General features: G+C 42.4%; 1 protein-coding gene across 1 annotated transcript; it reads right to left on the reverse strand.

The window, feature by feature from the left end:
- Nucleotides 1-1,682: 1,682 nt before the first annotated feature.
- LOC139918567 (fibulin-7-like) lies at nucleotides 1,683-12,424 on the reverse strand. Its single transcript, XM_071907984.2, has 8 exons — nucleotides 12,297-12,424; nucleotides 8,480-8,636; nucleotides 8,215-8,385; nucleotides 6,863-6,988; nucleotides 5,010-5,192; nucleotides 4,752-4,889; nucleotides 3,092-3,227; nucleotides 1,683-2,799 (listed from the first exon to the last, which is right to left on the reverse strand). Exons 1-8 carry the CDS (start codon nucleotides 12,363-12,365, stop codon nucleotides 2,436-2,438), a joined length of 1,344 nt encoding a protein of 447 aa, XP_071764085.2. The 5' UTR covers nucleotides 12,366-12,424; the 3' UTR covers nucleotides 1,683-2,435.
- Nucleotides 12,425-16,050: the final 3,626 nt, after the last annotated feature.

Genomic DNA, 16,050 nt, shown 5'->3' on the forward strand with positions numbered 1-16,050 from the left:
CATAGAGCACCAGACTCCAGGCCAGGTGCTCTCACAGGAAATGTTTATCAGATCCCCATGCCCAGTCAGCATGTATTTATATATGGTGCACAATAGGCACCAGGCTGTACAAGAAATGCAGGGGGAAAAGACAGAAAGGTTTGAGGAATAAGGCTCAGTTGTATGAAGAGAGGAGGGTTATGTGGGTGAGATGGCGCTGGATTGGGTGCTGTGCGAGGAGGGTAGTGTGTGTGTGTGTGTGTGTGTGTGTGTGGGTGTATGTGTGTGTGTGTGTGTGTATGTGTGTGGGTGTTGGATACTGAATCGTCATCACATGGGCTTTGTGGCTCCCCGGGGGACAGACAAGAGGACAGGCTGCCATTCAACTCCCCGTGTGCTTACTCTTATACTCATTCATTGAGACAGAAGAGGGAGAGATAGAGTGAAGAACAGTGCGAGGTCTATTCCAGAGTGGCAATAGAGACAGCGGCTTTTAATTCAGCCTGCACCCCTCAGCCAGTGACTGACCGGCTGGAGTGAATCGTCTGCTATTCAGGCTCCTCTATTCAGCCATCACTCTCTGTCTGCCTCCCTATCTCTATGCATCTTTTTTTTCTTCACTCAGCGTGCAATCTCACTTTGGGATCCTGCGGCCAACACACTCCCCCCTCCCCCTCTGTGGTATCCCTGGAGAGTTTGAGCCCCCTCTGCGACTCCTCTCTCTCACCCACAGGCGAGCGGCTTGAAGTCGCCCGCTTTGTCTCCAGGGAGGCCGCCTGCCTGTCTCCTGTACAGAAGTACTTGTATTTCACTGATATGAAAACCTACTCAATCTTGGTGATTTTTATGTTTTAACTTCAGTTGAAGGATGCCATGCTCCTGTATGGGTTGAGGAAATTCTACCACCCTTGAGCGAATTAAACATTTTCCAAATCCTCTAAAATAAAATGCATGGTGATTAAGGTAAAAGAAGGCTGTTTTTCTTAGTTCCTATAATGCTGATATTTTAGAGATACAAGGTTTTCACCTGACAGCGACAATTTGCCCCCCCCACACACACATACACACAAACAAACATGCGCGCGCAAACACACACACCACCTCATGCAAAGACTGCAAACACATGCACACATACAGCACTCCAGTAGACATACACATGGATCAATGCTATGCAAAACACATTCAGTCAGAGTGTTTGTGAGTGTTTTCATGTCCAGAAAGCTGACTGAGTCCAGGAAGCAGTTAGTTAGAGGCCAGCGCAGCACAGAGGTGACACATTTCGTCAGGCTTCTCCAAAACCCGCTCAACATTTTTTTCCAGCCACAAACGCGCACCTCCTCATAGAGGAAAAAGTCAAGCCACTCCAAGTCATCACACTTGTGTAACGTGCATTTTCACGTGTGTACTTGTTTTTGTGTATTTAAAAGTCAACGTCATTCATGCACTGTAAGGACATAGTAGCTCTTTGAGCAGCGTGTCTTTGGCTGTCTGTCTGCTGAACAGCACCGCTCTGTGCTGCTGGAGCTGAAGTGTTTCCCAAACAACCACTACTCTCATACACCAGACTGCTCTTACAGTATGTTTCACCAGCGACAGAGCGGAGCAAATTCGACACATTCATACAGTATCTAGGCATTTCTTTTTCATTATTCTATACATGTGAAAATAAAAGACTTCACTTTTTTATGTTTTTCATGATGTTTTAATGATGTTTGTATGAGAAGCAAGCAGATTACAGGGTTATATTAAAAACAGAATATAAATAAAAACATGATCGTAAAAGAGGATTAGAAAATCTTCACATATCAAGATCACATATACAGTATACATCACTTACACGTCAACTGATGGCAGGGCTGTTAACATTTACGGAAACGGCACTCTGTTTCAGTGTGGACTGCCAACCTCTTAGTCTGGTTCAGCCTCATCCAATTATCCTGCAGTCAAATGCTGGATTAGTGCCTGTTGCCTCATGTTGCTCACTTCTCATCCATCCTGCCCCTATCTCTAATTTCTTTGTGCCATAAACCTGTGATAGTTAATCCATACAAAACCCCTGTTCTCATACTTAAGTCAGCTGAGACATTTCCCTCAATTCACCTTTGTGTAACTCCTTACAGATACAGCCACTGAAGAACCCATCTTCTAATGCATTTATTGCATGCAGCTGTTGATCCGTCATCCTTTGAGAGACAATATGCCTATTCAGGTCTACTTTACTACACTTTTGAGAGTGGATATAGGCTGCAGCAGCTCCTGCAGTATTAATGTAGAAGAGACCCATGATGCAAGACTTCTAACATGGTCACCACTCTACATCAGATTATTACACATCCATGACCAAGTATAGAGCCCACAGCTAAATCCAAGCCAGTTGTTTATGGTCCATGCGCTCTTTAGCCAATGAACCCTAAGCGTGTCTCCACTTCCATCCCTCTTTCCTCCTCTCTTTCTTTCTAGAAGTCGTATTGGGAAACGAACATGGTGACCTTGGTGATGTACCTCCCCAGCTGGACGCGTCTCTCCAGCTCGCTCATCTCCACCTCTGCCTCCAGCGTGACAGGACCCTGCACCGGGCTCACCAGCATCAGCTGACCCGTCTGCCGGTCTGAACGCTGCACTGTGAAGTGGCGCCGAGCCTGCTTCCCCCCCAGCAGGGAGAAGCGGAGCGTGTCACCCATTGGGCGCATTGCCGACACGCGGAACATAACACGAGGGGCTGACAGGTTGGACACCACAGACAGGTAGTGGTAGGAGAAGGAGTTCGGGGCCTGAGAGCACGCCTTGTTGTCCACGGGGCAGGGGTTGCGTTCACACCGCCTGGAAGAAAGAGGGACATGTGAAGAGTGGGGAAGACTAGCTGAAAGAGTCGGGTTCACTTGCCCAAGTGTGTACTTAAGAAATGCTAATAAGTTCATGTTCAATCTATGGACACGTTTATTTTCAGTCTATAGAAAATTCCCTTCATTTCCCTTGCAACTGGGTCGTACTGGAGGAGCTTCTATTTGATCTTAGACTTCATCCTCACTTATCAGTCTTACATCCCCCAAAAATCACTCATTTTTTTAATGATGATTCTAGGATGGAGACAATTATTAAGGATAACACTCACATAGGGGACGTCTTGACATAGGTAGCATTACGGATTCGGGGACAGTCGATACGGACACACTGGAAACCACCGTATGTGTTAATGCACATCTGGTCCCTGGTGCAGTTGTTCTGTCTGTTGGCACACTCATCAATGTCTGTGAGACAGGAAAAGAAAGAAAGACTTACATTTTAAGGAGAAAAGAGAAAAAAAAATTGGGATAATGTATATGACAATTAAACAAAGTTATACCCTCTTAGTTTTTGTGGTGAACTGAAATTGTTAGAGCCATTTTGGATTTTGAAGAAATTTAATTAGGAATAGTTCATTCCACTTTAAAATTTCAGAATTGTATGAGAAGCCCCCCAAAAAAGGTTTCTCATTTAATGTTTAAAGTTACACTAAATGAGCAGAGCTTGTTCCTCTCAAGATGGCTCTTTTTGCTTTGTTGGTCTGTTTTTTGTTTAAAGGTCAATAATACACTATGGTCGGCTACAGCTGGGTGGCCACCAGCTTCACAGTGCAACATGGTCAGGCTAGTGCTAAGTTAGGGTGCTTCCCTGCTCCCAATGCTCAGTGAATGAAATGTGCAAGTTCCAGCTGATCAGAGGTGTTTATCGGTGGTTACCTTGCTCTTTAATAGGTAATGAACTTATTTGGCAGGGTAGACAGTGTCACTGTAAGAGCCATATCATCATCATACAGTACATGAAATCACCACAGTGCCAAGGGGCTACCACACTGTTGACTATCAATTCTGGTTGGCTGGTTTTATAAACTACACCTTTGACTGAACTACATCTTCAAAACAACATCAAGGCATTTGCAGAGTGCAGCCTGCAACACAGCCAACTCCTCTTTAGTTGCAGAAATACCTCCAGAAATATCTAACATGAGGTGGATTTTACTCCCACATTAGGTAGCTATCCAATCCTCTTCTCCATAACCTTCCCCTCCTTAATATCTGCTGGTTTGCTCTTTAAATTAGATAAATTACTTAAAGTAAAGAAGCACTTGTAAAGCCAAAAATGAAAAAAAAAAGAAAAATTTTCCCTGATATAAAAGAATATGATAAATGCATGAAATACACATTGCTAGAGACCTGATCATTTTCAATTTGAGCAAAGGTGGGAAAACCTGAAAGGGAGCCAAAAACCAGAAAGTAGAGAGTGGCAAAGAAGGTTAATGAACACTGTGAAGCATTATCTAACCATTCTTTGGTGAGGGATTTTGTAGGTTGATAACGGAAACAAAGGTACTGCATGCCTGACATCAGGGCATGATTTTCTTCTCCAAGATTTGGAGCACATAAAAAGTCAGTATTGAATACTTATACAGCTTTATTTTATAATGCTTAAATCCCTATATTAAATTTGGTATATCTGTCCTGTGAAAAATGGAACAATTCTATTGAGAAATAGGAAAGGACAGCTTGCCCAGGCAGCGAGAGAAGCGACCAGAAAGACCAAGCTGTAGCTCCCGCTGCATGGTGTTGAATGTTGCGCTGGGGTGTGGATGTGTTGTTGTCTTGTCTTGTGGAGTTTTGTCTGGGACATTTTGAATTACTGAAGCTGTCTTGTGGAATATTGAATGTCAACAATATTTTTGAAAGGGTTAGAAAAGTGAAATTCTTTGAAGAACAAGAAAAGCAAAACAAAACAAAAGAAGACAGTAAGCTGACCTTTACAGCTGCGGCCATCGCGGGTCACGTTGTATCCAGCGGGACAGGTACAGCGGTAGCCTCCAGGGGTGTTAACGCAGGAGTGTAAGCATAGTCTCCCAGCCTGTCCGTTATGGAACAGCTCACATTCATCAATATCTGAAATACACAATGCACACGCACACACATACGCACTTAACATCCTATATGGAACCTCAAAATACGGGCGTGCATCAATGTGTATTTGGGGTTTGGTTTCATCACTAGTATTAGTCGTACCAGTGCAGGTGTTGCTGTCCCGGCCTGAGATGGTGTATCCTGGCTCACAGGTGCAGTGGGTGGTTCCCTGCACCTGTGTGCAGCGTGACGGACGGACAAAAGGTCCGGTGGTGGCAGCTGGCAATGTAGCAGCAGCGGCAACTGGGGAGGCGGCGGCAGAGGTGTTTGTCATGGTGACAAAGACTGAATGGGGAGGAGGGAAGACAGAACGAGTAAGGAACGGTGATGCACAGGCTGTGAAATGAACTTTTTGGCTCTCTGGCCAGTGTGACTTGTGGATTTCAGTTACCGGCCACTCGGAATTTTCACTAGCCAAATATTTTTTGGTTTTCTTTAAATATGATCAAAGGATTTTAGAGAATGTAACTGCATGCATTTTGTCAATAAAAGAGAATGACAATACATTTTAGTTGTATCAATGTATTACTTGGATTATGCCAATCAATAGAGTGAATATACACCAAGACAGGGAAAAGAGAGTGGAATGGAGAATAGTTTTGGTGTGTGTGTGTGTGTGTGTGTGTGTGTGTGTGTGCGTGCATGCAAGATTTGGAACATTACAGGTATAATAACTCATATAAAACATATGGGTTTCTTTTCAACACCCTATATATCTGTTTTGGAAAATATATGTAACCTAAGTACCTGTTCAGTACTAAATATTGCAAAAGGACAACTGATTACATCATCCGAAATGTTATTAAAATGTTACCAAGTATGTAAGATTAATCATAACTTCAATAGTAACCCATAATGAGCTTTATATTCATGACACATTGCCACATTTGGTGGGTTTCTCATTTTGGAATGGGACTGTTCATATAGGTTGATACATTTTATGTGTGCTTTGCATCTGTGTGTGTGTGTGTGTGTGTGTGTGTGTGTGTGTGTGTATGTGCTTGTAGCATGATGAACTGTAGGCTGTCAGAGAGGATAAACAAAGCCCACACAGACCGGCCAGTGTTCGGGCTGACTGCCGAGAAACAGATCTGTCTTGGTCAAGCTACTTTAGCTATTTAAAATCCACATCACACCATGTGTAACTCTCACCTACAGTACCATATTGTATGTTAGCGTGGAGAAATTAAAATAAATAGAGAAAAACAAAACAAACTGGGCTCCACTGGTCCACTGTCTCTGTGTGTACGTTAACTCCGCCATCAGGCCGCTGCCTCTCAACCAGCACCGACTTGGACTGACTTCAGGCTTGAATTCAATAAAACTCTGTGGTATTTAGCACTGGCTTTTATTGGCAAGCTATACAACTGGCCACGATTATCTCATTTAGTAGTAAACAGAGAGTTTTGGAGTACTACACTACAGAAAAATCTGGTTGGCGGAGAAGTGCTCTCTCATCATTAAAATACATATTTGATCTAATATCACAACAACATTTGGGCCAGTGTGTGAAGTGTTATTGGTGGTTGCCTATATGCGACCTGCAGTAGTATCATTAGGGCTGGGCGATAATTCAATATTATCGTTTATCGTCTTTCAGTGGAATCATATTGTGATGATACAGTGATTTTGGGATATTGTGACACACAATTCTGCTGTCTAAACTGATTATAACAAGCAATTTTTATTTAAAATCTCTGACAAAATGAGGTATGTTGGGAATATTATTTGAAAATGTCAGTTTTGTTTGACATATCAGACCTAACATTACCATTTCATTCAATGGGATGAGCATTAATTAGATTATTTAACGTGATTTACATATGTGATATTGAAAAAAATCCTGATTATCGTAATATTGATTTCAACCATATCGCCCAGCCCCAAGTGTCATGAACTAAAACTACATTTCCATCAGGTGTGTGTGGTCTGGGTGTGTGGTGTGTTGTACCTACATGTTGGCAGGGGGCTCTGGCAGGTAGCTCCAGCCCAGCCTTTGGCACAGATGCAAGAGAACTGGTTCACCTCATCCACACACGTCCCACCGTTGAGGCACGGGGACGACGCACACTCGTTACTGTCTGAGGGGAAACACAGAGTGGAGGGTTATACAAGGGAACGCCACAGACACAAGGACACATGTAACCCAAGAGCTTTGATGCTCTTGGGTTAGAGAGAGAGCATGACATCACAGTGTGTGTGTGTGTATAAGAGTGTATAAGAGTGAATGAGAGAGAGAGAGAGAGAGAGAGAGAGAGAGAGAGAGAGAGAGAGAGAGAGAGAGAGAGAGAGAGAGCAAATGAGTTAATGTTAGGTGTAGCCAAAGTGGAGGGGTTGCCCTTTCTCTATCAAACAGCCTTTGAAGCGTTATCTGGAAGTTGGCGAGCTGTCAGAGGAGGAGACCCGGGCTGCAATATCACATGTCACTGCATTCAATTCAAGCTCTCTGGGCGACCAAGAAAGTACATCAAAAAAGGAAATATGATCGTGGGTCGCATATGAAATGTATCTTATCTACACAGAGAAACAAAAAAAAACGTTAGTAATATGCATGATGTACAAAAAGAGAGGGGAGGCGATGGAGAGAGGGAGAGGAGGGAGGCACAAAGAGGATGATGACAGGGTCGTATGGGAGATCAGCGGGTTAGATAAAGGGATGAGTGACGGCCAGGGTGAAGAAGAGGAGAGGGGAGGGAAGCATGGGAGGAGGAGGAGGAGGAGGAGGAAGGAGTGGGAGTGGAAGTCAGGGTTGGGGTCAATTCATGAATGAAGTCATCCATTCCAATTCAGCTGAGGAAATAGGAATTGGAATTTGAAAAAACCTACAGGAAAAAGAATTGGAATTGAATTGGAATTTCAGCAAGTTGAATTCCATGTTTTTTCTTACCACATATCTGAGATTAACACATAGTCTTATATATTATCAATACTGAATATCATAAAATGTTAAAGGAACCTTTCAGGTGGTATTTGATGCATAACATGTAATCATAATACATACATTATGATTGAATGTGTTTGATTTGTTTAGCTATCTATTATTTTATCCACAATGTGTGATTTATAATGTTTAGTAAGTCAAGACAGCCTCTCTTGAAAGTGGAATTTCATGAAATTTAATGGAATTCAGTTCTGTTTCCTGCCATTCCAATTCAATTCCAATTCTGTTTCCTTAGAGCTGGATGACATTCCAATTTCAATTCCAACTCCAGGAATTGAATTGAGTTGAATTCAGTTCATGAATGGCCCTGCTGGAAGTGACCATCAGAGTAGCAGGGCCAGGAAGCCGTACAGGCAGGACTCGCACCTCGACAGGTGGGCTGCTGTCCGCTCCAGCTCAGGCTCTCCTGACACACTCTGCTCTCTGAGCCCACCAGTTCATAACCAGCATCACACAGAAAGTGAACCTCATGGCCCACCGTCTGCGCTCTGCCCAACTTCCTGCCGTTGACGGGTGCTTCCAGTTTTGGGCAGGTGCCTGTTGGGAATGTAGAGGGTGATAAACGAAAAAGCGGAATCGCAAATGTTTTAGTACTGCTGATCAGTCTTTCTGTCTTTCTTTTTTTGCTCACTGTTGTTGACTCTTGCAGTCTGCTTCGCTGTGCCCTGCAGCAGGTTGATCTTCTTCTTCAGGGTGCGTAGACTCTGCAGGTAGGAGGCTTCATGAGCAGAGAGAAGCTTCTGGACCTGCTTCAGAGAGCTCTGCAGTTCCTGTCGACCAGGACAGTCCTGCAGCACAAGACACAGGGAGATCGTTTCATAATAGGTATTCCAGAATAACTTGCTCACAAGAAATTTTGTAATTTCCTGGAAAGATCACAATAATCTACATTTCAGTATATCAAGTTAACAATGACAGTCTACAAAGTTGCAAATAAAATTAGCATACATAGCTTCATATCCTAAATACTTTTTCCATGAGTTGGACATGACTTATGTATCAAAAGAAAAAGCATAAACAATATTTCCTGAAGACAAACAGAAACATTATGGGAAATTCTTTGCACAAAACAATGATAACATAACAGTGTTTGATGTTAAAGGCCTGAAGAGCATGGCAGTGCAGTTACTATTTGCATGTTAAAGCCACAGTGATCACTTTTATTCTGTCTTAAAACTTCTTATGGAGTTTTCTTAAAAGGGAATGCTGTTGAATTCATGAATTCACATAAGCTACTCTTCTGGTCCATGTTAATCAAATAAATATTTGTCAACATGGAAAACTCTCTCCCAAAGCTAGAAACCACAGAACCAAGAGCCAGTGATGTCACCAGGATGTACAACCTGGAGTTGCTCCAGTTATAATAAATGGAAAACTAACTTTCAGGACTCAAAGGATGCTAAAGCTTTTACACCCAAATGATTTTCATTTTATAGTAGTGTAATAGTGTTCAGAACCAGAAATTGCACCTAGACACCAAGAAAATCTCCTTGGGTGCTCGCATAGGCAAATTTTTCCAGTTCAGTTTAAATGGAGCTGTCAGTGTGGCATCACAGCCTCGGGTGTGGCGTCTTCCATTTTAAGCATAATGTAAAGTCGTGAATGTTCACACGAATCCAAAGTGAGCTGCTCTAGGGCATAGGAAAAATATACTGAAATTCAGCTGTATTCCCCTTCAAGATAATATAGTTATATATAGAGACGTTTTTGAAGTGATATTTCACTTTGGGGGAACATCATTTTGTAGCACACATATGAGTTTATGAACAGTAAATTGCCAAAACTCAGTTTCCCTGAGTATCCATGTCATTACATTCATTTGGAAAACGTTAAGTCTAGAAATCATACTTCTAAATACAGCTTCACATTCCCATGCACAAATCCAATGAGACTTGATGAGCAGGACTTGGGTTGAGGTGAACTGAGTTTCTCATTTACTTGCGTTACTTGCAATTACTTTACTTGCTCGGGTTTGAGTTTGTTGCATGGTACAATTATTTTGGGGATCATTCAGTTTTGTGTCACCAAAGTCTAGGTAGCTCTTAGACCCAATGTGCAGAAGGACATTTTGGGGATTCAGGCCTGGCCAGCTTTGAAATAATATATTTTTCTGTGTCCATGATCACAATTTTCAAGAATTTTGCCAGTCTGGAAAAAAATCCTGACGACCACTGGTGACTATGGATTCATGCCAAAGTCGCTTTAATAACTCTGTAAAATCTCCTATAGCTACTGAATGTGGTCAGTGTGCACAGCTGGTTTAATTAAGAGCACATAGAAGAAAACAGAAATATGGTTGAGAGCACACCTGCATCGCAACAGCTTGCTGTATGCAGTGGATTTGAAGATCATTTTGTGAACTCATTGCACATTGACAAACTCCTGCTAGGGCACCTGACCTATACTTGAAAGAGAGAATAAGTTTTACTATATGCAAACAAATGAAATTAATGTATTTGGAGGCCTGTGCAGTACAGTGGCTCTCCTCTGTTATGTGGGGAACCAAATGCTGTAAGATCACAGTGTGTTTGGCCACAGTAAGTAGCAGTCGCAGCAGCCATCGGCACAGCTACACTCCTTACAGTAGAACCTTGTCTAGACTTAGACCAAGTTGCACACATGGACCTCTCCCTCTCTAAAAAACCTGATAAGTCTGTTGTGAAGACAGAAATGCTCTCACAGAAATGAACTGGTTTACTATTCTTGAGATGTGGCTTTAAGCGTCAGTGGGTTCTTTTGATTGAAAGGAATGGGGACCCTGCGGGGAGGTTTAGAAAATCTTCATTACATAATGTTATGTAACTGTGATGTGTCACTTTAGGAGAGGGGATGAAACGAGCTATACCTATTTAACTCACATTACGGGCTATCACTTGCTCTTTGATGGGGCGGTGGATGGAGGGTTTGGGGTCAGTCAGTGGGGCATCGACGCCCTCAGGGTAAACATCACCTGTATTACGACAACCTGCCTTCCTATTGGTTGAACGGGCCAGGGAGTGGCAGTAACTTGTTTTCCATCGACGTTTCCTCCCTCATTACTCTCCTTCATTCAACAACTTCGTTCTCTGCCTTCTCCCCCCGTCCTCTCATGCATGTTTTCAGACAACCAATTAGTGTTTTCATCCAGCAAGAGTTATGTAAGAAAAGTCAATATTTGTTGAAAACACCTTTTTGATTTGGACAGAGCTGGGGGTTGGACAGACTTCAGTCAGGCAGAGGGGAGGTGATGTTTATAGTGCAGTGTCAAAGGCCTCTTTCTGCCTGTGCTGCAATTCACGTGGCTTCATGTAAACTGGATGACGTTATCTTAGGTGTGCAATACCGGAGCTGAAGATCACAATGTACGTTGTGGCTAAACAATGTTCTTTAGCTGGTCAAATCATTAAACACGTTATAACATACATGTAGAACATGCAGAAGATGCAACAATAAGGCTGTCTGTCTTTCTCTCACACACTCACTAATTCAATCATTCACACTCATACACACACACAAACACACACACACACACATAATATATACATAAACACGCTCACCCTTTCTCATCAACACACACACAAACAAGACCCCCCTTCTCCACACACACACACACACACACACACACACACACACACACACACACACACACTTGCCCCCACCTCACCCCCTCTCTCTTTTGCTCTACTGGCACAAGCTCAGAGCCACTACACTCTGCAGAGATCTCTGGCCGTGAGCATTTTGGAAATGTTTAGCAGTTTGGTGGTGAAAGACAGGATAGACATATTGAGTCTATTCATAGGCCAGAGCCTCGGGGGTCTTGTTCCTGAAGCTTGCGTGCAAATTGTGGGTGACTCAAGATTAGCTCTGTCAAATTTTGTCTGTGATGCCAAGACAATAACTGCACAGCAAGATCTGCTGCCTGCTTGAGCAAAGAAAGAAAGATCATTTAGATTTAAGAACCTTTTGGCCTTCAAGCTGTGCAGCTCTCTGACAGCGGCTTTCAAGTAACTCCAATCTATTCTCTAATCTGTTCTCTGCATGCTGATGTGATACTCCTCTGCTGTCCATTCACAGGAGATTATTACGAGGAATAATGTAATCAATTAAATTAGCAATACCAATAATAGCCTAATAACAACAACAATAATAGCTATACTCCTACTCCTACTCCTAATGATGATAATAATAATAATAGGCCTAATAATAATGATCATAATAATAACAATCTACATAAATGTTTTGGGGCCTTTTGTCTAAGCGTTTCAAAGTTTCATGCTTGTGTTTCATTGATAAACACTTCAACTATAGTGTGTTTCACTGTTTTTACAGATCTTTAGCATATCATTTTTTACTGTATAATGTTAAGAATAGTCTTCTTCTCCACATTGGATCAAGATATTGTACCTTGGATCTTTTGTGTACTGTAATTACTCTGGCTCATTATAATACTGTCTTGCACACTCACTCACCTGTCCAAACGCAGGGTGGATCGGACACACACACAGCACCGTGATGACAATAGCAGCTGACGCAAACATTTTCGACTAATCCCAATCCGAGGCGCAGTTTACAGTCAATCGTCACGTTCGCGAAGTCTTAAAGGCAGAGTGAGTTCTCAGCTTCTCAAATGCGTTTTGAGCGGCTACAGGTGAGAGAAATGCTACATTGAGTCCTCCTTTATTGGCAATGGACAAGCCGCTGGAGCGAGCCGCTGCGGAATGTTGGGTTTACCCTTCACGAGCCAATCAGGGAAAGAGAGTTAAAGAAAAATGTTGACCACATTATTATCCCGTTACTTAATTTGGACTGCACTTCCCCTCTGGTCAAAGCGGCTTAGTTTATAAATGGGGTTAATAGAGAACTAGAAGGCAAAGATGTTTTTTTTTTGCTGGAAAAACTGGACTGGATTACGCACAATCAAAAACATGAGATAATACAGTCACACAGTCAGTTTGAAGGGACGCATTTGACACATAACCCCGTAAAATAACATTTTGAAAGATTTGTTCACTGTGTGTCTCGCAATTTCTGCGTGTGTGTGTGTTTACTTACAGTTTACACTTTATTCATACATAGGCTACTACCTTTTCACAGGGAAAGCCACTCATCTGACTTGCATCTGTCAGTAGTAACGTTTGCAGCAGTGAATTTGCCACCAGGTATGACCATCATCATGGATGTTCTTCTGTAATGATAGAGAAGCTGTGCCCTCTGCAGGAATATAGGCAACCATGCATATTTTTCCACACAAGTTGAACACTCCTATTCAGAAGTACAGGAACCCAAACTACTCTGACTAACGTGGGCAGGTGCTGACTCAGTCACTCAGTCACAATCAAAGAGCCATCCTTGGCATGGCTATATAACACTGGTGGTTTGAGGAAAGGGGGAGGTTGGTAATTTCCCTCTACTACGATTTATTACAATAGTCTAGTCATAAAATTAACTGGGACAAGACTTCGAGCTCCTTCTTTTTAAAATGACTCGGAAGACGTGGCAGAGAACTGGGCTTTGTGCTGTTGAGTAAATCCGTGTGCGCTCTAGAATTGGGCTCTCCTTGCAAAACTACATCAAAACTACATCAAAACTACGTCTGTCTAGTTCCCAGTCCTTCTTCATCAGCTGGCAATTGGATGGCAAGTGTGCGAATGAGAAGGTTGTGTCGGTGGAACTTGTAGTATCTTTGGTCTGGACACCAGCCCTTGCTACAGGACCAAGGCTGTGTGTGACTCTACCAGGTCAACCAAACTACAGTATCTTGTCCAGCTTGCACCCTTGTCTATGCAGGCTGCAAAGCTGCATTGATTCCACAGGCGAAGCTGGCTTCTTGGCAAGATCTGATTGATCTGATCATGTGTGCGCAATTGATTATGTTAGCTGCAGAGTAGATCTCTATCAAGTATTGAGGAGGTTCAGGCTCCGAGCATTACTTTGAGCTTGGTGAGCTTGGAACATTGGTGGCCATTTTGAATTCTCGAGGTGGGAAACACTACCCAGAAGCTTGGCATATACATAAAACTAAGCATTACTTCAACACATAAGGGAGGACTGCAGATAGGCCTAACAATTACCAAATTAGCAATCTCAGGAACAACAACCACGACTGCTTGGATTTAGTGTATTTAGCAGGGAATTTAGCTAGCTACTAACTACTTAGGCCTACGTCTGGTCCTTGGATTTACATGTGAGATCATAATAAGTGGAAATGTTCAGCTGAATCAATTACAGAGACTGTGCATACAGCTCCTGTAATTTGGCTCTGCAGGGTCAGACAGTGCCTTACTGATGCAGTAATATCTGCATAAATATATATAAAGGAGATCAGAAATCACTGGGTGGCTTGGGGACAGAGTTCTTATGGCAAAATACATCTAGCCTAGTAGAGATACAAATGTGCAAGGAGACGGGCTGAGTGAGGTTCATCTCAGAAGTCATTATTGTGCATGATGGATGTGTTTGGTTTTGTGCGTAAAGGCTTCTCAGCCATTGGAGACCTCCATTAGAGCCACCAATACTGATTTTTAACAGTTGTGTTGTAAAAAAAAAAACCTTCTGGGGGATTTGCTGACCATTTTACTCAATCCTATGTTATTGTGTCGAGCTGCAGTCATCTCCAGACTCTGAATCATCAAACGATGTGCAGTCATGATTCATACTTCCCACACTGGGACCATACAAATCCTGTCACCAAGTCTAAACAGGCTGCCACCTGCCAGACAGCAGCATCTATACCTCCACACTCACACTACAGACCTGTAGTGCTTTACTGACACTTAAAGTTCTGCCTCTTCACGCTCTGCTACACTGAGCCCTACAAGCTACCTTTATAATTCAATTAAAACATTTTTGTTCCTACTATTTGTTCTACACAGTATTGCTCTCTACAGTTTGTAACCACTGTGCTGTGCTGAGGCTTTTTAATATCTGAATTATCAGAAACAGACTTTGCTAAAAGTTGAAAGAACCTCCTGCACTCCAGCCTGTCCTCAGCTCTGGTATAAATCTTCCACTTTAATGATAAATTTGGATGATGGACCTAAATCCCTCTGAATAAACTCTCCCTCCTTACAATGATGACCGCTATGCTCACCCATGCATCAGAATCAACCCTCCTTTTCACTAAGCTCAGGAAGTGATGATAGAGATGATTAAGCAGTAACCTTTTGTTGTCAGTGACTGACTGGCACCAGTAACTCACCAGTCACCTGCTGTACAATAGCCTTATGATAGCTAAGCTTAATGACAGGAGAACAGTGTCTGGACAGACCTGCTGCAATGAAAAACACTATAAATTGCAGTTTCTGTATTCAGGACGAAAAACATGTAAATTAGTTCCAAGATCTTGGTAATCAACTATGTTACTTTAGTTTCGTACTAGTCTATAACTAGTCTAGTCGTACGGTCTATAATTCTATTCAGAAAAGCAAATAATATAATGGTACAAAGAAAAACATGTGCTCTTTTTTGTATAAAGAAATATGCTTTGATTTAGTCATGCATTTTAAAAGCCGTTTTTATTTTTTATTCTCCAAAAGAAGAAAGTTAAAAAGTTAGTTTAATAAAACAGTATCACATTTAAGGTATTGGAACAGGTAGGCCTACTGAACATGTTTTTGTTGCCTGGCTCGAACCAGAACCTTTCTTGATTGTAGGCTATTACAGTAAGAGAGACCCGATTGTGGATCACTTGAAATGATTACTCCATAAAAAAAAATCCCTGTCTGCAATGTCTACAAATTTACACGTCAAGAAAGTTGTGAACAATGTGAGCTACCTACCATATGAATCAATACAAGGTTCTTGGAGTTTTCTGTCCAAGTGATATTTATTTTCAATGTGTGACTCGGCTTTCTAAAAAAGGAAAATTTAGAGGAATTATATAGCAGGCTATAGCTAAGTAAAATACGATAAGGTCACGATGACGTCGCCACAGAGTAAAAACACACTTTTAAATCCCTGTAGGAATATTGTAGGAATATCACAGTGATTTCTCGTTCGGCTTCGCCAGCATCTGTCAACAGACACGCTGCATGTGCCGCCCAGCGCTGCGCCGCTGTGTGTCCGAGCAGAGGGAGTGTATGAGAGGGAGGGAGAGGAGTGACAGCGGGGAGAAGAAGAATAGGGAGGCACTTCACTGTCTGAGACACTTCACTAGTTCACCATGGGCTCTGTCGCGGCTCCCCGGTGCCTGGCTCTATTTGCGGTTTTCTCCCTGCTGCCCCA

Source organism: Centroberyx gerrardi, chromosome 1 (assembly GCF_048128805.1).
Source record: "Centroberyx gerrardi isolate f3 chromosome 1, fCenGer3.hap1.cur.20231027, whole genome shotgun sequence".
NCBI lineage: Eukaryota > Metazoa > Chordata > Actinopteri > Beryciformes > Berycidae > Centroberyx > Centroberyx gerrardi.